The following is a 24443-nucleotide window of genomic DNA, read 5'->3' as shown; positions in this document are numbered from 1 at the left end:
CCAAAATCCTTAAAACTTTGAACTTCTGAAGGAGGATACCCATTACAATTTTGGAAAAAAAAATCTCAGCACACATTAAATGACTAACTCTCCATGAAGAAAGGGTACAGGGGGCCTGTGTTTAGAAGATAAGAAAAGTGATCTGGCTTTAGAAGAAACTGTGCTCTTGGCTTTTATGGTCAGATCGATTGGGATTGACTCCCAGCTCCACCTCTAACTAATGCTCAGTAAACATTAGGGATTGTTTCTCTATGAAGAGTTTTGCTGTGGTCACATTTAAGTTATACAGTTCAATGAATCAGCGTATGTCGTTTATTGACACATTAATTCTTTCTGTAGGGACTTGTTCATGACATAACTAGAACCACAGGAGGACTCCAGCCGCAGCCAGGAAAACCTAACCCCAGATGTTGTTTGCTTTTCCTTTACCATGCCTACCAAGCAGGACCCAGGAACACCCTGGAACCTGCACTTTGAGAATGGAAAGAGCTCTGTGAATGGAACGGTTGTGTATGAAGCTGAAAATATTAACCCTAAAGATTCTAACATGCTGTCACCTTGTCCTCAGCTCCCTAGGTTTTGCTTTTCTCATATGCAAGTCCATACAAAGGCACATAACTGCATCAACTCCAAGGGTCCCTGCAGCTCTGGTGTTCTGCTGGGGAGTATCATTTCAGAGAGAAAGAGCTGATTGCCGGGGCCAACCAGCATGTTCCCTCTTGGTGAGCTGACAGAACTGAGGGCTCCAGCAAGTCTGTAGCTGGATGAGGATTGAGAAGCGTTGGGCGTGGTGACTTTCAGACAAGTTTGAATAGCAGATGCCTTCCAGCGACATCTTAGTTGGAGTGATATTCCCATTAACCAGAGCTCCTCTGGTTAATGGGGAGAGGATGTGTCCCCCATGTCCCTCCTCCTCCCCAACCCACAGAGAGACGGGGGGACAGTTTCAGAACCACCAGGTGCCCAACCTCTTTGTTCTAAAGGTGAAAAACACAGGGCTTAGAGAGGGAACGTGACTGCTAGGTGTAGGGTATCTGGGGTTGTAAGGGACAAAACCAAACTTCAGCCCACTCATGGAGAAGGAATTACTAAAAGAAATCTGGGATATCTGCTAGAACTCAAGGGAGGGAAGGCTGTGGGCCCTGGACGCAACTAGAAACAGGGGCTGGCTTTCTCGTGGCCCCTCTTCTATCTACGAACTACTGTCATTCATCCCTTTCATAGCTAGTTGGACTCTCCCCACATTGCAGAAAACATGGCCCTGGATGGTTCTCCAGCTTTGTCTCTTATTTCTTCATGTCTCCCACTGTGTCAGGCACAATCCTAGGTCCCAGGAAAGGGCTCCTTCGGCTCACTGTGGGCCTTGTGCCCACTCTGGACCCCTTGACTATGGCACAGGGTCATAGAAGAAGGTGGACCAAGGTGGGGGAAGGGCATTTTGCAGGAACAGGAGGTGGTGCTTAGCAGACAAGATGATAAGTAATGCAGTACGACCCTAAGCTGGCAGCCAGGGTTATGCAGAAAGTTGCTTTGGGAGTAGGAATGGGAGCCACCCAGGCTCCTGCTTTTTGCGTTGGTCCCTTTTCCCTTCAACCACATTGCACACCCACAAAGTGACTGAAGAGCAGCCGCGGTGTCTAAGCTTCTGTACAGAAGTTGGACATGACTCAGAAGTCCCTTTTGAACAAAACGGATTCCCAACCTGGCCAGTTTCCAGAAACAGCTAAGGAGAAAGGAAAAATGGATTTGGCTCTATTTGTCCGGTCCAGCCACCCAACACATTAACTGGCTCTCTTGTTTGGAAGCTGTGAAACAGCACACCAGCTTCCCAGAGTAAATGGTGCTGATGGGGAAGAGGCTTAGGGATGGCGGTACCCCCAGGAAGCAGCGTTCTTTGAATGGGGCCCCCGTTAGGCAGAAACAAGTGCCAGGGAGGTGGAGACCGTTGATTAGGGCCTGGGAACTGGGCACTGTGAACTGCGTGGCCCAGAATGACTCTCCCCCAGGCAGCTTTGTCTGCAGGCTGTGTGGCTTACTTGGTCCCAGAGGCTCTGTGCCTGCCACCCCCAGAGCTTTGCTTTCAGGAGCATTTCCAGCTGTGAGAATGAACTAGTTGGCAATATGCTAACAACGCCTCTAGATTCTTAGCCTCTCTGCTGGGGGCAGCGGGGGGGGGGGGGGGGGGGAGGCTGCCTGGCTTCCATTCAGCAAGAGAAAGACAAAAAGCAAGGTACATTTTATCCATGCATTATCACATTAGTCTCTCCCATGGTTGGAAAATTGGTGTGTCTCCTGCTTGGTTTTTCAGCTGTGGTGATTATGCTCAGAATGGTAGGTCCTCTCTCTACTCTGTCCTCCCTAAAGCACTTAGATCTCAAATGCCCACCTCTCGAGGCCCTCCTGAGGAATGGCATCTTCATCCTGCAGCTCGTCTTTGACTTGTGGGCCCTACAGCACTGGCTGGCTCCCTGCTGAATCTCTGCACTTGGCAGTCTTTCCTATTTCCTGCCTTAGCCCCATGGCACTGCAGTTATACAAGCAGCTTGGTTATTTTACTGGACGAGAAGTCTTCACCCAAGAGACTCAGCCCCCAATCTTTTTCAGAATTAATTTAGTCTCATGCTAGGTTTGATACATGTGGTCACATCGGAATGGTCCCCCTTGACAGATGGACCCAGTCAGAGAGATCCTAGAACTTCTAGCTTTTCCACGGAAAAATCTCTTAGCCCTGACATCACAAGTTTAATTAATGTTTATTTGCAGCTTTGTATTTTCAGACTAAAGACTACAGTGATGTAACAGGCGGGAAAAAATGGTGTATTATATTTTAGCTCCCTCTCCAAAGACTCTAGAGACAAAGGCTAATAGTCTCTTATTTGCATGAACCCCCAATAGCTCCCTTTTTATTGTTATAAAAAAATATCCCTCAGAATCAGCTTTGACCCCTTTTTTGGTAATCACGAATGTATGGGACGATCACTGATCCTGCAGGGTTGGGATGAGCCCTAGGATGGAACTGTCCGTTCCTCTCCCGGCGGCTAGTGGAGGAAGTCCGGCCTCACGTTGGACTGTTGCCGCTACCCAGGGCAGTCCTCGTGATGCTCAGCCAGCACATTCCTGGCAGGGAAGCCAGCAAAGGCCACCAGGTGATGGGGCTCTCTGGGGCTTCTAGCAAGAACAAATTCCTGCTCGTCCCCGGCCTCAAAGGTTTTCTGCACCCAGCTCCTGTATAAAGGGGCTAGAAGGGGCTGATCTCATTTTGGTTTTGTCTCTTGAAGGTTCAGCTACTTGGGGGAGGGGAAAAAAAATAACCAATAAACATTTTTGTCTTTGTCCTGCCACACTGATTGAATGCTTATGATCTTATTAGCAGCTGCCTTGGAGCCAGGCCTGATTTAATTTAATTTAATCTCCTAGGTTATTTTCAGTTCAGCTCAGTCTATTTTAAGCACGGATGAAGGAGAAGTAATCAGACTGAGGGGGTGGAGGAGGGAGGGGCAGGGGGTACCTTCCGTTCCCCTCCCTAGTTACTCAAGCTTAAGCCTGCTTGAGAGAAATGACTTGGTGGAGACAGGTCAGCCCGACCAGCTTCTCGTTCTTACCCTCTTCATCTCTGGTATCGTCTTATTCCTCTGAGAAAAGCATCATATCAGCTGGGGCGGGGAGGGGGGGAGATGATAATTATGCAGCTCCATACAAATGAATCATTTTCTCTAGTGTCAGGAGAGAACTGAGTAATGGCAAACCTTCCTCTGTCCCCTCCCTTCTCCTCTTGCAAACTACATTTGTCATCATATCAGTTGTAGTTCTTCCTCTCTGGAGCGCTTTGATGCTCTGGGTTTGGGAGTTGGGGAGGCAGGATGCCAGGGTCTCCCCGTTGATGGGTGTCTGAAGGTCAGCACATTACCAGAAGCCCCTCAGCAAGACCTGGAACCAGAAGCCTCGCGACCTGGAGCTTACATGCCAGCCGTGAGCCCAGGGGCAGCCCCCCAAGCTACCCCATCCGTCCTACTCCAGAGGGCCCCGAGGGTGTGCATCTGGTTTGGTACCAACAGTGATCCCAGAGCAAGAGAGACCTCATCCAATTTTATATGCTATCTCTGGAGAAGGAAAGTTCTATCCCCACTGCAGTGTTGCTCCCAAGCACCCAAGACCCTTATGTTCACTTATTTACTTGTTTACTCTGCAGAATCCCCACACTTAGAAGGGTGCCTGGCACATGATAAGTCTCAGTAAGTGTCCACAGGATGGCTGGTTTTTTCCTGGATGACACTGATGATAACAGTAGTTAAGCAGTACTCCTTATTTTGTGCCAAGCACCATGCCAGTAGTTTTACCTGCACAAGCTCATTTAATATCATTGTTCCTAGGGAGTGATATTCTTCTTCTCTCGAGTTTATAGAAGAGGAAATGGCTTAGGGAATTTCAGGGATTTGCCCGGTGACAAGGTAGAGCTGGAACTTGAGTCCTGGAAGAGTATTTTCACTCGGTGTCCTGGGAGTTTCCATGAGAACAGGACCGAAAGGTTTGTGTGCCAACTGATGGATCACTTGTGTGAGGGTTGGTTCAGAACCTTCCCCGCATAGCTTGCAGAGTGGAGCTGCCCCGAGAGGGAGCATTGCTTGGTTTGGAGCTGAGTATAGGAATGATCGGGAGGTGGGGGGTGTCTCTGGTGAGCCAAGTACCCTCCGTGACTCATTAAAGTCAGTCCAGTGGGCCTGTAACCGCTTCTCCGTGCCAGGTTTCTCAAAGCACAATGCTCTTCAGTATGCAGATTACTGCTCCCACCTCAGGTGTCCTGACCCCAATTCTCCAACAGTGGAACCTGCAAATCTCTATCATGAATGAGTTTTCCCAGGTGATTCTCATGCACAATAACATTTGAGAACTACAGCTCTGGGTATTTCAAGCTCCAGTCTTGTAGGAGGTTAGATCTACTTAAAACCAAAAACAGCGTCTATATGTTTGGGATGGGGTTGGGGGTAAGTTATTAAAACCAGAGCACCCCATTACCCAGAACAGAAGTACATGTGGAAATAGGGTAACATCTCAAGGCAGGGGAGGGGATGCAGCTAATTCTGGCCTTCCATTTTGAATGCCGCAAGATTCACTCGTGGTACCATTCAGCGGCAGCCAGGGCCCCAGAGACCAGAGCCAATGTGGTCTCCAGGAACGTGCACCAAGATGCCAGCTTGTTAATTTATAGGGAAAAATAAAACTGTGTGTCTGCCGGCTTCATCATAGCAGCCTCTGTAGTCCAGTTAAGACACCCACGAAGGCAAATCATAGTGAACCCATTTTATTGATTTCCCATGTGAAACACTGTCCCGTAGACCACAGATAGCACAAATCCACTGCGGGGGAATGCCCTCTTTCCCTGTAAACAGTCCCCAGGGGACCCAGAACACTGCCAAGGGAACGTGGAATTATAATGGAATCAGATAAACGTTTAAAGTCATCAGGCTAGGGGCGCCTGGGTGGCTCAGTCGTTGCGCGTCTGCCTTCGGCTCAGGTCATGATCCCAGTGTCCTGGGATTGAGTCCGGCATCGGGCTCCCTGCTCGGCAGGAAGCCTGCTTCTCCCTCTCCTACTCCCCCTGCTTGTGTTGCTGCTCTCGCTGTGTGTCTCTCTGTCAAATAAATAAATAAAATCTTTAAAAAAATAAAAATAAAGTCATCAGGCTAAGATTTCACATTTATCTCAAGGCAGAGGTGGCTGTGCGTCTGGGCCCAGAAGCGCTTGAGGTTAAACACCCGGACACTGGTCCCCAGACCAGTCTCACACTCTAGATGTCCACCTCAGTGCCTCTGCTCTGGCTCTCTTGTTTGGATTTAGTCCTGCTGGACACAGGCTGGTCTTAGAAGCCCAGGAACTCTCCGTCTCCTTGAGCGAATTTTGCCAAGCCCTGCCGTGAGCCAGTATGGATGGAGCCTGGAGTTTGTTCCTTCCCAAAGAAGACTCTCGCTCCCCTAATGTCTTTGTCTTTGAGGGAGGAGAATCCCTTCATTATGGCTCCACGTTTTAACAAGTCTTTAATTCCTTATGGAAATGTCTTCCCTGAAATCTGATTCCCTGTTTTTCAGATGATCTGTACGGAGTAACTCCAAGTAATAGACGAGCCATGGTATTCTTAGAGCAAGTTCTTAGCTTCTGGTCTGTGGATATACCCCCCGCCCCAAGGCGGCTCCAGGGGAGTCATGTGCAGAATTTTGTAGCTACCTTCTGGGAGGGAGGGAAGCCACAGCCATCATCTCCAACACATCCTATGATCCCCCAGAATTTAGGACTTCTAGGATGAGGGGCAGTGTGCCTATGCAGCATGGAGACCAGGAACATAGAACTTGGGACATAGTTGTACCGTGAAAACAAAGGCATCAATATGGGCTATGAAAAATCAGTTTGCAGGCAGCCGATGTTCGAAGTAGGAGGAATCTTCGAGATTTCCTAGGCCAACCAATCCCATTGCTTTCCGGACAGATTACATGTTCCACTGGAGATTGCCCCAGGAAGTGAGCGGCAGGCAGGGCTGGCTGGAGACACCCTCTCCTCTTCCCCCTCTGCTCTCCCCCCGCCTCCACTGCCCTTCAGGTTCTGTCTGGAGTGTCTAAAGGTTTAATTAACATCAAAGCTGGAGGTGAAATGGCCAAGAAGATGATACAGAATTGAGTTCAACAGCCCCAGCCTTGGCCTGCAAAGGGCAGACCCCAGTGGGGGGTCTTCCTCCTACTTCGAACATCAGCTGCCTGCAAACTGATTTTTCATAGCACATATCGATGCCTTTGTTTTCATGGTACAACTGTGTCCCAAGTTCTATGTTCCTGGTCTGCATGCTGCATAGGCACACTGCCCCTCATCCTAGAAGTCCTAAATTCGGGGGGATCATAGGATGTGTTAGAGATGATGGCTATGGCTTCCCTCCCTCCCAGAAGGTAGCTACAAAGCACGTGGAAAAGCTTCCCACGGAGTGACAAGGGGACAGCCTGGAAGCAGGAGTAGAGTGTTTGCCAGAAGAAATGATGCTGAGCAGCTTACATTCAAACCCAGAGACGCCAAGAGGAACTTACCCCTCTTTCCATTAACCAGGCTTTCTAGGAACAGTGGCATTCCAAGATCTGCTTAAGGAATCAGTAGATTTCTTTTTTTATATATAAATTTTTAAAAAGATTTTATTTATTTATTTGACAGAGAGAGACATAGCGAGAGAGGGAACACAAGCAAGGGGGGGAGCGGGAGAGGGAGAAGCAGGCTTCCCGCTGAGCAGGGAACCCGATCGGGGCTCGATCCCAGGACCCTGAGACCATGACCTGAGCCAAAGGCAGACGCTTAACGACTGAGCCACCCAGGCTCCCCAGGAATCAGTAGATTTCTGCAGTGAATTAAGGTACCCAGCTGAAATGCAGTCTCTCTTGTGTCCCTCTGGAACGTTAGGGAGACCTAGAAAAAGACAGAAACCCACAGCTGTGACTGACGAACGACTTCAATCTTAGAGAAGTTTCTGCAGACTATTAGCCTGATGAGTCTGCATTAAAAAAAACAAAAAACTATCAGTGGTCTGGCTATACTTGGTGCATGATATAGAGCAAAGTCCGGTGCACCTGAAGGAAAACAGGAAGATTCTTTATGTCTCCCTTTGCTCAGAGAAGCAGGGTCTTCTGCAGTCAAAAAAAAAAAAAAAAAAAAAAAGACCCTGGGAGGCAGCCCTTTGATTTCAGGGAACCAAAATCCGGTTCTCTCTTATCAGCCCACACAGCATACCTTCCAAAAGAAGAAAGGATTGGCCATAGGAAAGGACTGATCTTGGTGGATTATGTCCCGAGGCTCATGAACCCCATGTGTGAAGCATAGTGGATACGTGTGGAAATACAAAGAACCTCAATGTCAGTGGAATGTTAACTTTAAATAGACGCCATGGACTCAGTGTACATGTGACTATCATGCACGGTGAAAGGATGTGACCTCACCTGGGCCCAGCACCCACACGCTGATACAGGTTAGGAGCCAGCCACATCCATTTGAGTGCCGGGCTGGTTTTGAGGGAAGAGAGCTCACCAGTATCCAAGTAGACAGTGGACAGAGCCAGTGGGGAATCTAAACATAGCATCTGTTGGCAAACACCAAGTCTGGATATAGCTTTCCCCATATATCCCTCTGAATATTGAAAATGAGTAAGGAAAGAAAACATACACATAGTATGTAACCCATGTAAAATATATATTGAGGGAGCGCCTGGGTGGCTCAGTCGTTAAGCGTCTGCCTTCGGCTCAGGTCATGATCCCAGGGTCCTGGGATCGAACCCCGCATCGGGCTCCCTGCTCCGCGGGAAGCCTGCTTCTCCCTCTGCCCACTCCCCCTGCTGTGTTCCCTCTCTCGCTGTGTCTCTCTCTGTCAAATAAATAAAATCTTAAAAAATTTTTTTTTTAATTTTTAATATATATTGAGGAATAAAGGAAAGGGAATATCATGGAGAACATACTTACAGGTAAATTGCAGAGGGGCCAGGGTCTACAAAACGTTTCAGAAAGCTGTGTATATACCTGTAGAACGCAAGAACGCAGCATCTCTGGAAAACGAGAACAGGAAGCCATTTGAGCGAATCGGTTGAGACGCAAAGAAGATGAGACTTTTTATTTATTTTTTCATGACAAGATGTATACAAAGAGGTAGACGAGATGAAGGGAGATGGGCAAGTAAGAAATGCCTGCAAACAAACTTAAATCGTACTAACATGATTAAAATCATCACGGAACAGTAAAGAGCAGAGGTGGCATTGTAGAGAATCACATCAGTGCTGTGAAAGAATCCTGAGGAGCTCTTCCAGAATTCAGGCAAAAGGACAAAATGAATGAGGGATAGGATAATAAAGTGGAAGACTGAGAACAGATGACCAGAGAATCATAGTGTTGTCCCAAGGATGAAAGAAGAAAAATTGAAACTGGAAGCAATCATTCCATACGATAGGAACAAATTTATGGAGCATTCAAGCTAAAGGGAATGAACCCTATCCCAGCATAATTAATGGAAGAAAGTCTACAGCTAGGAATGTTCTGGAACATTCTTTTTTTTTTCCTTCAAGTTTTTAAATTCCAGTTAGTGAACATACAGTGTAATATTAGTTTCAGGTGTAGAATTTAGTGATTCATCCATTCTAGAACATTCTTTTTGTTTTCATTCTAGAACATTATTAATCACAAAGCGAACAAATACCCTTCCTTCAGGATATATAGGTTACATATAAGAAGACAATAACTAGGTTGGCATTAGACTTCTCACTGTATGCAGGACAAAATTTGAGGAGGAAAGGAAGCATCACTTTTAGAGCTTGAAGAAAGAAAGTTTGTTGTCCTAGAATTTCTCACCCAGCCAAACTGCCGTTCACAGGGCCCATTCTCAGATATGGGAGGGCTAAGAACATACATCCCCCACGCGCCTTTCTCGAAAGTCATTTAAAGCAAGCTAAAGAGGACTGCAAGATGAAGTAATATTAAAAGTTTGGCATTGGGGTAGTCCTAGTAACATGGTGACAAGTAGTAAGCATTAAAATCTGTTGAACGTAAAACATAAAAAATAATTATTGACAACTGCCCATCATACACTACAATTCTCGGAAAAGATGAATGCAAACAAAACACAGTGTAACAAAAGAAAGAAAGCAAATGACAAGCAAGCAGTGACAACAGAAGTGAAGCCACACACAACAGGTAGTAGGCAGTTCGGTGTGGAGGTTAAGGATATACTGGAATCTCGGGCACCTAGCTGGCTCAGTCAGTAGAGTGTGTGACTCTTAATCTTGGGGTCGTGAGTTGAAGCCCCACCTTGGGCGTGGATCCTACTTAAAAAATAAAATAGGGGCACCTGGGTGGCTCAGATGGTTAAGCATCTGTGTTCGGCTCAGATCATGGTCCCAGGGTCCTGGGATCGAGCCCCGCATTGGGCTCCCTGCTCAGCGGGGAGTCTGCTTCTCCCTCTCCCTCTCCCTCTCCCCCTGCTCATGCTATCTCTCTCTCTCTCTCTCTGTCTCAAATGAATAAATAAAATCTTTAAAATAATAAATAAATACAATACAATACAGGAATTTGGCTGCCTGTGTTTTGCCCCCTGCCCAAGCTGGGTAACCTTGTGGTAGGTACCCCTTCATCCCTCCAAATCTCTGCTTCCCCGTCGATAAACTGTGGATACCGACTTATTATGGGGGTTAGTTAATGTGTTCAAAGTTCTTAGCATTTCCTCGGGCACATACTTGTGCTTACAAATATTAGGGATCAAGTACCAGCTTTAAACTGCCCATAGTTTTCAGATTGGGTTTTTTTTTTTTTTAAATAAAACTTCAGCTATATTAATAAGATGTATACTTTGGAGGAGAAGGAAAAAATCTTTTTCTGTCCTTCCAGATTCTTGGCTGGGGCTCTATTAACAAAAGACAGGTTAACAAGGAAAAAAACATGCACACTTATTAAATGTAAATTTTTCATGACACGGGAGCCTTCCTAAGGAAATACCCAAGGAACAGTTAAACCTGAGTATTCTGTACTAGGTTGGATAAAAAGTGCAAAGTCGTAAGAAAATAGAACAGAAGGATATAAGCTGAGTAAAGTAACCCTGGGGCTGGCAGAGGGACTTAGTAAGGGCTATTCATTTGAGTCCCTGCCGGGGTCCCTCTGTCTTCCGAGATGAGGATGCTCCTTTCCTCCAGGTGTAAAGGAAGTCACCTCTCCTATGAGAGTCGTATGACCTGCTGCAGGGGAAGTTGAGAGAGTCCTTTCCCCCTCCATTTCTCAAATTCCTTCAGGTTAAAATACTCAATATGCCAAGGTGTCATATTTTAGGGTGGCATGCCCTGAACTCCATCAACCTAAAGCAAAATGATTCATAAGCCAACGAGTAAGGTACAAACAGGCAGAGCTTTATTAGATGAACAGCAAAAAGCAGCCGAAGTGAAATTGCCCTGAGTCATTAAACTATGCACCTGGTTGGAGAGGCTGTCTTTTAAAACAGGGAAACCGACAACAGTTCAAAGCATAGCCTTGTTGAAAGAATTAACGAAGTCGAATATGGTGAAGTAGATGGCCTAATATAAACCAACAGAAGCCACGTGACCCATTAGAGAAGGTGGGCCTCCTTCCACAAATGTCATTGGGAAAGTTGTGTAAACATTTGGAAGAAAAAATAAATTAGATCTTGCCTCACACTGCATACCAAAATAAACTTCAAATGAATTTAAAAGTTACCCATAAAAAAGAAACAAAATAATAAAACATAAGTGAATATTTAGCAAATGTCAGGGTAAGAATTTTCTCAACATAAAAGAAATGGAAGAAATAAAAAAGGAAAGGTTTGACAGGTGTAACTTTAAAAGTTAAGCTTGTGTGTTTCTAGAAACATTGTGAATGAAATCTAAATGCAGTTTGCAACAAATATGACAAGGGCTATTACCATTCATTTGACGTCTAAGGAGCTCTTTTGACCCAGTAAGAAAATTCTTTGGCACCCTGTAGGAAACTTGAACAAGGAGCTAAAGTCAAAGAAAAAGAAATACCAACGACCAAAATAACCATATGGGAAAACAAGAAGTTCAACCTGAAAAACAATCAAGGAAGCCCGAATTACAGTGTTGTTTTTTACTTTTTTCAATCACACCCTTCGCAAGACTTCGTAGGACTTTGTGGGGGAGTAATTTGGCAATATATATCGAGAGTGTTGAATGATCTTGCACTCTTTGATTCGCTTCTAAGAATGTGTCCGAAGGCGGGGGGCGGGGACAAATGCAGACGAGTATTTGCACACGAAGGTGATCAGTTGCTATGTTACTTACAGAGGTGAAGAATTTTAAAGGACACAGACAGCCCCAAGCAAAGGATTGGTTAAAGAAATTATGATATAAAGTGGGATGTTAGGCCTTTAAAATGTCTGCAAGGCATGCGTTTTTATGTTATAAAGGCGGGATCTAAAACTGGGTTCACAGATAGGAATTCTATACAAATAAATATTTCAGTAGAACTCCACACAGAGCAAAGGACCTGGCAGTAAATATACCAATATGCCAACAGTGCTTCCGAAGAAGTATGGGTGATTTAAATTTTCCTCTTTATACTTTTATGTATTTAAATTTCTGTGTGATGAGTGTATCCATTACTCACATGAGGAAAAAAAATTAGTATTTCTTAAAATCTTCCTGTGTTTGTACAGAATCATTTCAGTCTCCCATTACCTGGAAAATATTTTTTTTCTCACAACCACGTCTCATTTCCTTTCAGAACATCAAGGTTATAGAATCTGAATAGGAGTTTCTGGCATCCACTAACTATAAGAGAAAACATAGTGAAATATTTATGATCTTTTTCCAAGGACCAAATGTTGCTTCCTCATCTCAGACCTAATCCTTCAAATTCTCTTTGCTAAGTTTTATTCCAGTGGCACTTTGATTGAAGAGTTGCTGACGCATGTGTATGAATGGCCACTGGATTTACGGGGACAGAAATTACATCCTTATCACCACACAGTGAGTCTCAGCAACAAAACAGAACATTAAAGAAATAGGTCCTAAAATGTGAGATGACATCCAGATTTATGTGTGGGTTCTGGGTGGTAGGACAGGGATGCCGAGCAGGTGTACTTTTAGTGTATCTCATTCTTTATGTCTTTGTCAAAGAAGGAACAAATAATACAAAATGAATGGGTCCTAGTAACATGGAAGAGATCACATTCGAGATTCTGTGGGATTCAATGCAGAGGGCATCAGGAGACTGGACACAGTGTAATTAGTACAAATGGACCCCAATGAACAGCTCCAAGACTCCATTTTGTTCACAGAATCGCAATCAATTGTTGCGCAGTCGTTCACTGTTATTGATGACACCTTTGCATTTTAATTCTGAAATCTTGAGAAGTTCCACATGGTCGTTTTTCCCCAAGAGTGAATGGCCCTTTCGGATATGTTTTTCCGGAAAGTTAGAGCTATGTTATATGCCCTTTATAGGCTCGATGACGGTTTCTTGAGAGCATCTAACATTTTTGTTAAAAAGTGCGTGACTCCTTGGGGCCTGCTAGTTTTTTCCTTGTCTGAGAGTCCCTCAAATGGACACTTTTTGTACTGCAACCAAAAAACAAGTGCAAGCATTCCTGTCTGCTTGAACTTTTCAGCGAAATAACAAGAACCCCATGGGCCCTCATGGGTTTTGCCTTGCCCTGTGCTGACCCTGGGGCGGGGGTGAGGGAAGGACACACCCAGCAGGATACGATGCACCCCTGCCTGCAAGTTGCTCTTGGTCTATAAAGATGAAACTCAGTGGCCTGGGCCGGCTGTAGAGTGGAAGGTCCCAGAAGATGAGTCTTATGCCAAGATAGGGGCCAGTAGCACCAGGGTAGGGGAAGGTGTGTGCTCCAGGGGGCCCAGTGATGGGGCAGCATGACCCCAGAAGCACAGGACAAGGGTGGCATGGAGATTCATGTACTTAGCAAACAGTTACTGAGTACGTACCAGGTGCTAGGCTAAGCAGTAGAGGGTGAAAATGACTAGTAGCAAAGACAATGGCCTCACTGGTGTGGAATGGGTCGTTTGGGTTATACAAGTACTAGATGTGATCGGGTAGGTGACAAGGTGGTTAGTTAACCAGTCAGAACCAGTAACTAGCTCCCAAGTCCTGCCACTAGGCATGAGGGGAATGTGGACCAGACTATGGAGCGTCTCTAGAATTGGAATAGAAATATTAAAGGAAATGATAGAGAATATAGGCTATTGGCCTTGTTTTCTGTATCCAGAGCCTAAAAAATTCGTCATTCACGGGAAGATTGAAAACCTCTCAGTTCCATTTTGTTGTTAGGAGAAGAATGGGATGTTTTATTTCTCCTAGCTCAACAATTCTGTTGAATCAGTCTGATGAGTGGTGATCAGCTCTCATCAATCCTCTTAAGTCTTCATTGCTGACTTTAAAGTTCACTCCTTCTGCCAGATGGAGCTCAACGGCCAGTGGACACCCAGGAATCCACACCCACATTCCCGCTAGTGGGGAAATAGGCTGCAGCTGCCATGGCCTTGAATGGACCACCTGACCCATGCCTCCCCTCCAAGAGTAGTTCCCAGCCAGTTTTTATCCCCATTGCCAGCACCTCTCCCAGTTAACCAGACTTCTTCCAAATCCCCGGCTGGAGCAGGAATCCACCAAGAGAAATGCTGCCTGTCCCATGCATGTAAGTTCTGGAAGTGTGTGGAGACAGGAGGAAGATCCCTCAATCCTTGGAGAACAGGGGCTCTTAAGGTGTGCAGCAAAGGTCCTCAACCCAGGCCCCTGGTGTCCTACGCTTGTCATAAAAACTGTCATAGTGCACCATAGGGGTTTATGGCTTCAAGAGAATAAAGACTCTCTAGCCCAAGTGTTAGGGTGGACCCATCCGTCACTCAGTTAAAACCCGGGCACAGCAGGAACGTGACCTGGGAGCCATTCCCCTTGAGGTCGCCTGGGGCCCTTGCTCTGTGGTGATCCTTCTTTGCCAGCCTGATGGCCTCTTGTCTTGCCCACCTGTGCCATGGCCTCTCTGCGTGGGTCGAGAGGCTCCAGCTCAGATCCCCTAAGCTCAGAACCTTGCCTATTGCTAGACAGCTTGGCCACCCCCGAAACATCTCGTGGGAAGGGCGTTCGGTAAATCCTGTTCCAGAAGCAAGCTGTCACCCCACCAGCTTCCCATCAAGATTTGCCAAGCCGTTCTGGCTTCTGGTGCAGAACTGACTTGTAGCGACGTGAAGAGACTGGCAGCTTCCTCGACATGGTTTTCTCCCTATAACATTGTCAGAAGAGGCCCCAAGTAAAGGCGAAAACAAGCCTCGAGAACAGGGTGTTCTTCCTAGTAATGTGACCAGGAAAGTGTAATCTAGAGGAAACCTGAGAACTTGGTGATGTGGAACATTGTTCTGAGCTAGTGGGGTGAGGGTTTTTCCCCCCTTTTTCTACCTGATCCAGTCCGTCTGCACTTGAGGTGCTCCTGAACTGAGCACCAAGACTGTTGTCGGAAGGGTAACTCTCATCAGGACAAGCCCTTAGCTACGGTTAGATTAATTAAGAAGGAGAGGGGCCTCTCCCATGCCAGGCTGTCCTTTAACAGGCTTCTCTGTGTCCCACATTCCTCTAAAATTCCGATTTCCAAGCAGCTGTTGCATAAAGAATGGCCCCACTGATGCTTTATCGTGCTCACTGTTTGCGCGTGGTCCCTGGGTGGAGCCGAGGTATGGAACAGGCTGGAGGGGCATGAGCAAGTTGGTCTTGGCCATTTGCTGCCGGTCATGGTCAGATCAGATGCTCCAGGGAGGAGGCTGCGAGTCAGGTTTGTCTAGGAGGGCAGACTACTGCTTTAAAAAAGCCTCATGGACCTGGAGGAGAAGAAAGCAAGCAGAAGTCCACCTAAGAGATACTGGCTTCCAGAGGTTCTGCGGAGACAGAGGACAGTGGCCAATCTGGCTCCTGGTAGAAGACACGCCTTCTCCTCTGCTCCAGCCCAGGCCCCCTCCCAAGCTTTAGGAGAAAATCTAAACCTTGAAGAGGCTTGATTAAAGCAGAAGGAACTGGAAGGAAGCAGAGTCTTAACCAGGAAGTAGAGGCTCCTTTTCCATGTCACTTTCTCCTCAACGTGCTGTTGAGGTAGTGAGATGGTATATCGGTTCTGTCTCAGGGATCAGTAAATTATGGCTTGAGGGCCAGATGTGGCCCCCCGTCTGTGGTTTTTCAGTGAAGTTTTATTGGAACACATGGTGATCATTTGTTTACGTGTTATCTCTGCCTCCTTTTGCTCTGTACCAGCAGGCTTGAGTAGTGGTGATGGAGGCTGTGTGGCCTGCAGAGCCCCGAGTATTTATGATCCGTTCCTTTATGGAAGTTTGTTCCCCTGCTCTACACTGACAGTAGAGGGCAATGCTCAGGCCCCAGAGTCAGGACTCCTTTGCTCTCTTTTTCTCTCTCTCTCTTTTTTTTTTTAAGATTTATTCATTTATTTGAGAGAGAAAGAGCGGTGGGGAGGGACAGAGGGAGAGGGGGAGAGGGGAGTCTTAAGCAGACTCCACGCTGAGCATAGAGCCCGATGCAAGACTCGATCCCAGGACCCCGAGATCATGACCTGAGCCGAATCCCAGAGTCGGACATCTAACTGACTGCACCACCCACATGCCCCTCCTTTGCACTCTTGACTCCATCATTTACTAAATGCCTGACCTTGAGCCAGTCATTTAACAGCCCAGGGCCTCCGTTTCCTCATCTGAAAAATGGGCATCTGAGTCATTATTTCACAGGGGTGTTATGAAACTTAAGTGAGCAGGTGTAGTAAGGCACATAGAAATCTGTCAATAAATCTACCTATTTTTATTGAGATATATTTCACACACCATAAAATTCATCCTTTTAAAGTATACGATTCCGTGGTTTTCAGCGTCTTCACAAGATTGTCCAGCTGTCACCACTAATTCCAGATCATTTTCATCACCCCAGAAAGAAGCTCCTAAATGGTACCTATGCTGGGCTGGACAGTGACCATGCAAAGATATCAGGTCCTAACCTCTGTAGTCTATACATGTGAGCATCTTTGAAAAAAGGGCCTTTGTAGATGTAATGAAATGCAGAATCTTGAGATGGGGAGATGATTCTGAACGAATTCGATCCTCCATGTCGTTAGAGATTCTCTGGCATTAAATTTCTATTCACCTGTGCTCATATCTTTATAAGAAGCTGTAGGTCTTCAAGTTATTTGAAGGACGGTGCAAATAATGTCTAATGTCTAATAATATATCAGAATTCTCCAGGTTTGCGTGAAGATACCGTTCATGGATTTCGGGAGCTCCCATCACTCTGATTGCCTGATGCTAAATGACACCAGGTTCTTTGGACCCCAGACACTACACCTCCACTCATTTTCTGCACTTGCCTGTCCCCCCAGCATTTTTGCATTCATATTTCTTTTGCTGTTGGTAATTTCACACAAAGAAGAGTTTGTATGGTTTTGTTTTTCTGTAGTGTCAGAAAATGTAATTTTTGCTTCTGCATGATGTGCGGTAGGATGAGAGAATTTTGTTTACTCTTGTTTTTACTGTGGCGCAAGGGTGGAGGTGGAGGGGAGGGTCACTAGGTCGGCACATGCTCAACAGTCCTGACTTTTGCAGCAAGTCTTTGTTTTGAGCCTTTGTCCTTGTTGTTGGCCTGTGAAGCAGAAGCCATGAACAAGGATGCTTGCAGAGAGGGGGGAAAGGCACTAAAAATAGAGGATTATTTTCTAAAGCAAAGCACATTATTTGAAGGGCCATGTTGTCCTTGAATTTGGAGGCACTTGACTTTTTTGTGCATCACTGAATAATGTTCCCATACAGATTTGAACTTCGATGGGCAGGGTTACTGTGGGTCAGTGAAGACAAGTCCAGTCTGCGGGCAAAGGGCTTATAGCTGTGTCCCCAGCGAAGCTTTTAGTGTGTGTTGTGCATGAATCCTTCAGAGCCTCCACGAGCTCGGTGCCTAGCCAGAGTGCCCTAAGGCAGCCTCAGAGTGAGGTTGAAAATCCACAGGGAGGCAGGGAGGAGGTAGGGAGGATACAGTGGATGGCCTCAGCCATGTTGGCCCTGATCTAGCTTTTATGTTAGGTGGTGAGCTCTGGGTGTTTATTATTATACTCCATAATTTATGCTACATAAATTCTCTGGATCGGGAGACCATCTGGACCATTCTCTGAATGGATCAGGGATTGCACTGATTTTTTTTTTTTTTAAATCCCAAGCTATTTTGGAACAATGAGGAGCTAACTATTGAACTCTGGCCTAACCCTGAGGTCTGGAAATTCCAGTACTATATGAACTGGCCTTTTAATATACCAGATTTCTTTACCCTGAGGAAACAGCCCTGCCCCCTGGACCAGACCAGAGGCCTGGATGAGGATGCTAAAGATAGCAAACACATATCAATATGATCATTAGTAATGGCGGCAAATGCTTCTGTAACACTCCATTCGTTCCAGATTGTCTTCTAAATGCTTTACAAATATTAACTCACTTCATCTTCACCACAGCCCCGCGAGATAGGCACTCTTATTGTTCCTGCCTTACAGATGAACAAACTGATGAGTGGGCTAACTTGTCTGAAGTCAGACAGCTAAAAAGTGGTAGAGCAAGGATTTGAAGCCAGCCGCCCATGCTGTAAGCCAGTGTGTTAGCCTGGAGCCTTGAGAAGAAGTCAGCCACCATCTGCAGCCTCTGTCCAAGCGAAGCGAGCTTGACTGCCATTGCATGTCCTCAGACACACATCCGACCGTCACCCAACTGCCGGTCTTTGTGGGGATGGCTCGCCTCTCCCTGAGAAAGCATGGCAGTCACCTCTACTCTTCCCCATCAAGCAGGCGTTTGGCAAAATCCCCGGCTTCATGCCTCCGTGTTGGCCGTGCCATCTAGCAGAAGGTGCCTCTGCTGTAGTTTCCCAGGCTGGGTAAGTCCGCCTCCGAGCTCTGGATGAGCCAGCTCATACTCCTGAACGCTTCCTCAAAACTCACATGTCCCAGGCTTGCCTAGCCACCTCTGGCAGGTATCTCTGAGGCACCGTGGAGTTGTTTTTCAGTCTTCGTCATCTTATTCGAATGGACTTTGTCCGGGAATGATACCTTATGTAATCAGGAAATTACATAACCTTTTCACCCAGGCTGGTTTCTCTTCATGCTGGGCCTGACTGCCGGTCCTTTCCAAAGCCGCACCTCAAGCCAAAAGATGGGCATCTTACTCCGTGTTCTAGATTTCTATGGAAGGTCTGGAATTCCAGAACAGACTTTGATTCCCTAAAACAGCCGCTGCCATGGCACAGGCGTATTTCTTGAGCAGACGTGTCCTCCTCATGGACACTGCAGAACCTCTGTGACATGCTGGGGCGGGGAGAGGGGAGCACTCCCCCACCTGCCTGCCACGGGGTCCAGGGCCCGTGTGGGGTTAGTGCCGAGCAGTGCGGGGGGCAGGGGATGAGCTGCTGCTCATGTGCTTAGAGACCCTCGGCCTCTCGGAACTCAAGCTGGCATGACAGGGCTTTACCCCGAGAGAGTCCCGTCCTCAAGGGGTTACGCAGCAGAGTTTTTCCGTATCTTAAGCCCAGGGGTCAGAACAGTGTGGCTCTCCCAGAAGATGAGAGATGAGGAATGAGCCATGGGACCCGTGCCAGGTTTGTTCTTGGACCCACCGTGAAATGCTCGCCTTCCTCTGGGCCTGTGAATTGGCACAGGCTTCCCACGTGTGCGGTGGGACCCGACCCGGGCGAGGACTTCTGCTCCTGCTCCAGAGGATTCCTGAAGGTGCTGAACAACTGACATTAGAAAGCATTAAATTACGTGGTGAGAAAGTTACTCCCTTCCCAGTTTTCCTTCATTCTCAGTTGTAAGTGGAGAGAGGGACTTCCCCCTGGGGCTGGAATATATCCTGAACGCTCAACCCTGCTTTTTAATTTCCCCTTTGTAGTGAAGAGCAGGCCTCAGGCAAGTGTGTCAGCTGGAAGGAGGGAACCCTAACAGAGATGTTCATTGTATTTATCTCTATGGTTCCTTTCTCCTTAGAGCAGACAATCTTGGTTTTCCATTTATCAGAGTGACACATTTCCTTTTTCTTTATTTTTATTTTTTTAAAGAACTCTTTTTTTTTTTTTTTTGAAGATTTATTTATTTGAGAGAGAGAAGGCACACAGAGGGAGAGGGAGAAGCAGGCTCCCCGCTGAGCAGGGAGCCCGATGTGGGGCTCGATCCCAGGGCCCTGAGATCATAACCTGAGCCGAAGGCAGACACTTAACCAACTGAGCCACCCAGGCGCACCCCCTCTCTCAAATAAATTTTTAAAAACCCACTTAAATGTTGAGTGTTAAAAAGTGAGTGAATTTTTTTTATATGAATAATATACTGAGCCCTCAAGAGATGCCTGTGACATGGGTCGAGGGACCACACTTTGAGAATGACAGCCAGGTGCATGGGATGACATCATGTAATACTCACCTGAGAGGCTTCAAAGATGCCGACGCCTGGGCCTCAGCTCAGACTGATTAAATCGGACCCTGTGGGGGTGGGGCCCAGACATCGGTATCTGCTGCTCATGCGCAGCTGAGCTGGAGATCCGCTGCCCTCGTGTACCCAGCCACCATCACCTCCCCCCCACCCCCCGTCGGGGGCTGCATCCTCACTGCCCTCTGACCCTACGTCCTGATTGCATTCTCTTCTCTCTCCTGCCTCTCACCCTCCTCATCCACCACCCTACTTGTTTTGCTCTTCTTTTCTCTTCCCTAACTTCCCTGCACCTACTCCTGTTAGTGATGCCCACCACCACTGCTGCTCAGGTTAAGACATTGCCGGCACCACGTGGTTGCAACCACATTAGAAAATTTCCGTGTCATACTGTTCTTCACGGCATTCACTTGCCAACTCATAAGCTGTCAGTCCAGTTTCAGAACATCTAAGCCTTTAGGGTTGTGCTCTCTGCCAGCGACTTGTATTAACAACAAAGATAATAATCATTATTGGGCTCTCACTGTGTGCCTACCACTGGTCTCAGCACTTTACGTGTATGAGCTTATAGAATCCTCCCAGGGAGCTACCATTTTGCAGATGCAGAAACTGAGGCACCGGGCGGTTACAGATCTTGCCCGGGGTTATGGCACCACAAAGTGGCAGAGCCAGAATTCAGGTGCCCACAGCCTGGCCCCAGAGCCCACAATCTGAGCTGATGGGAGCCCCCAAGTCCGTTGCTCCCAGGCCTGACTCACGTGCCCTGGCATGTGATGAGTCCATCACACATCAGGCAGGCTGTTCTCCACTGCAATGGGAAATTGAAATTTGGACTCACTGTCTACTTCAGTGACATTTGGAATTGATAACTCTTTTTATTTTCCACTTCAATCATGGTATCTCTGTAGGAAGCCCACAGCTTTAAATCCCATCAAGACTATAACTCATCACCATTCAGAAGAGATCAGCCTTAAATGATGTTGTGTGTGCTGGCTGTCAGGACCAGAAATTGAAGATGAAAAAGCCAGCACCCATAATCATTCTGTAACTGGCAACACTCTTGGTGGCCTCTCTGCTTCCTCATTAGTTTATCTGGGCTGTAGCCTCCGTGGTGGACATTCCAGGCTTTAGCTGCCTTTTACAAAGTCTCTGATTCTCATTCCAGTGCTTAATTGGAAAGAGACCTTTGGCCCCTTCCCGTTCCTCTTGGGAGACCTCTATTTTTATGCTCAAACTTTTCATCTTTTGTGATACTTGGGTTGCTGTTTTAGGAAGCTGGATCTTCTGCATTGCACTGAAAAACCTTCAGCATGAGTTTGAGGGAATTCTCAGACAGCCAGGTCCCCTGGAGACCTCCTAATGCCACTGAAGATTTCGAGATTGTGGGCAGTGGGGGACTCTGCAGAGTAAGCACTCACGTCGTGGTATCCTTTTTCCCCTCCATTTTCCAAGCCACGAACTGTCTAAAGCACATAAAGTTATGTACAATTATGTACAATTTACTTCCCCCAACAATCCTGTCTCACTGGGAATGAGCCCCTCTTCACTTTCCTAAGGGAAGAAACAGAGGCTCAGGAACTTATGTTTCCCAGTGCTTGGGAGTACATGAGGGGGGCAGGATTTGAAAGCAGGTGTGCTGAGCTTGCTTAATGTTCTACCCACTCCCAGTTGGATGAGGTTAGATCAATAATAATAATAATAATGGGGATAATAATCCTTGGAAAGCATAAGTGAATAAGAGGAACAGAAGCCTGGCTTCTCCGTGGCTAGTAGATATGAACCAGCCCACTCCCCACTCAGACCATTTGGATACGGTCCTGTCACCTGCCTGTGCTAAGGCTTCCAGACAAGGAGGGTGTAAGGCCATTCACCAGCAGGCACGGGCGCTCCGTGTGTCCCCAGGCTGATAACGGGCAGTGCTGGTCTGTGACTTAGGGCAATGTCCAGGGACCCAATATCTTTAACATCCTTCCAGCCCCTCCTCTATCTCTGTCCACTGCCAATCCCAGCACCTTCTTCTAAGGACTTCATTTAACAGTCGCCCTCAACTGATGATCTGTACTGGTAGGCTAGAAGAGTGTTTCCCCAGCTCCCCTGTGCATCAGAATCAGGAGGTTTGGTAAACACAGACCACTGTACTGGCCCCTAGAGTTCTGACTCAGTCAGTAGTGCCGATGCTGCTGGTCCAGGGGCTACGCTGGGAGAACCAGTTTGATGTGTACTCATGGCATCTGGCTAATTAGCGACCCTGATGATGGGAAGTATCAGCCATGTTGGGGAAGATGCCATCCAAAGATGGTGAGGAAGACATTTGGGATAGGCAGGCTCGGGCTTCTGTCCCTTCTTAGAGTGCTAGGTAATGACCTGTCCCATTTCCATGCAGTGGCTTTACCCGTTCCCCCAGAGGTAACAAGCCCCTGCTAGCTACATCTCTGAGCATGCCTCCCTCTCTGGATGAAGCGGCCTTTCCTCCTCATCATTTTGGATTCCCATATGAGTGCGTCTCAATCTAGGGTGTGCATTGGAATCATCTGGGGGTCTGGCTAAAGTGAGAGTCCTGAGTTTGTAATTTTGAGGCGGGACCTGTGATTCCACACATGTGATGAGTGCACAGCTGATGTCCCGGGTGCTACTGGTCTGGGGACACGTGTGCACATTGCAGAACAAGGCATAGCACAGCTGTGGAGCATATTCTGTGTTACAGGCAGACACACCGATGGCTCTTCTGCTGCACGTAGGATCACCTGGGGAGCACTTAAGAACATGGACCACACCCCTCAGGGATTCTAAATTAGCTGTGAGCACTGGACTTTTTTTTTTTTAGATTTATTTATTTATTTGAGAGAGGGACAGCAGGGAGAGGGGCAGAGGGAGAGGAAGAGAGAGTCACAAGCAGACTCCCCACCGAGTGCAGATCCCAATGCGGGGCTCGATCTCATGACCCTGAGTTCACGACCTGAGCCAAAACCAAGAGTCGGACGCTTAATGGACTGTGCCACCCAGGTGCCTCAGGAGCACTAGGATTTTTTTTTTTTTAAGATTTTATTTATTTGTCCGAGAGAGAGAGAGAGCGCGCGTGTGTGCACAAGCAGGGGGAGGGAGAAGCAGGCTCCCCGCTGAGCAAGGAGCCTGATGTGGGACTTGATCCCAGGACCCTGGGATCCAACCAATGAGCCCAACCAAATGAGCCACCCAGGCATCCTAGCACTGGGATTTTTAAACCCCCTCCCAAGAGATTCCAGTGTACAGCCAGATTGGAAGTCACTGGCCTTTACAAAGAAAAGAAATGAATCCTTTCAGGAGTTCAAGTGATGCAATACCATGGCCTGGGTTGGCTGGTTGCTTGGGGGGCCGGGTGGGGGGCAGGACCAGTTCTGGAGAAGGGCTGCAAACAGCACCTGGGGATCTTGTTTAAATACACATTCTGTTGCAGCAGCTTTGGGGAGGGACCCGGGCTTCTGCATTTCTCATATGAGGTATCCAGGCCGACGCTGCCGTCCCAAGGTTTGACCACAGGGCCCGCGTGATGCCCATTGTCTCTGGCAGCAAGGACAGCGGACAGCTTTTCTCATATCAAAGATCAGAGCTTTTTGGTCCTCACCTCCTCTCCCTTTAAACACCATCTTGGCGTCTCTGTCATTCAGCTGGGTCTTGACACAGGACACTGGGCAATACAGGTCAGTTCTCTTTTTATAACATTTGATCCTCTTTCCTTTTCTCTTCACAGTACGAGATGCAAAAAATCTAATTCCTATGGATCCAAATGGGCTTTCAGATCCGTATGTGAAGCTGAAACTTATTCCTGATCCGAAGAATGAAAGCAAACAGAAAACCAAAACCATCCGCTCCACACTAAACCCCCAATGGAATGAGTCCTTTACGTTGTAAGTTTTGTCTTCTCAGTTGAATTCTCTCCCCACACATCACAAACCTGCCCACTTCACTGTGAGAGATAATGGGGCGGACCTGTTGTAAATGTCTTTAAACATCACTTCATTCCTAAGACTTTCTCAGACCACTGCTAAGAGGTCACGGTCATCACCTGTTTTGGTGGATGGTAACCAAGAGTTACGTGATGCAGGCCCCAAATTATTATCAGTACCTCCTGTGTGCAAAAAACTGCATTTATGTTAAGGATGATGTCAAAATGTATAAGGTATGTCCCACTTATTGATGGACTTGAGTTCTTTTGAGGGTTATTGGAGAAGGTAAGGTAAGAATTTAAATAATAATTTCTAAAACAAGGAATACAGGAGTCACATGCTGTTGCCCCTGAAATGGGAAGATCATCCTCACCTTTAAAGAGGGAAGACTTCCTGGAGGAGGTGACATTTAAAATGGAGCTTAAGGGAGTGCCAGGATTTCAGAGGCAGAGATGGTAAAAGAGAAAGAAGGAAGGGGGCCGTGGGAGGGGAGAGGGGGTCATAAAACCACCAGGGGTAAGAAAGCACTGCCTGCAGTTG

The 24443-nt window shown here is 47.0% G+C and overlaps 1 protein-coding gene across 4 annotated transcripts in view; it reads left to right on the top strand.

Moving 5' to 3' along the window:
• The window catches only part of PRKCA (protein kinase C alpha), a 392291-nt gene that overhangs the window by 280697 nt on the left and 87151 nt on the right, over positions 1-24443 (top strand). For all 4 annotated transcript variants that reach the window (XM_027625641.2, XM_027625640.2, XM_035724576.1 and 1 more), the window contains one exon: positions 23708-23864. In XM_027625641.2, coding sequence (XP_027481442.1) covers positions 23708-23864 — 157 coding nt within the window. The remainder of the gene's footprint in view (positions 1-23707; positions 23865-24443) is intronic.

This window comes from Zalophus californianus, chromosome 16 (assembly GCF_009762305.2).
Source record: "Zalophus californianus isolate mZalCal1 chromosome 16, mZalCal1.pri.v2, whole genome shotgun sequence".
NCBI lineage: Eukaryota > Metazoa > Chordata > Mammalia > Carnivora > Otariidae > Zalophus > Zalophus californianus.
This window is presented reverse-complemented; position numbering and strand designations above follow the sequence as displayed.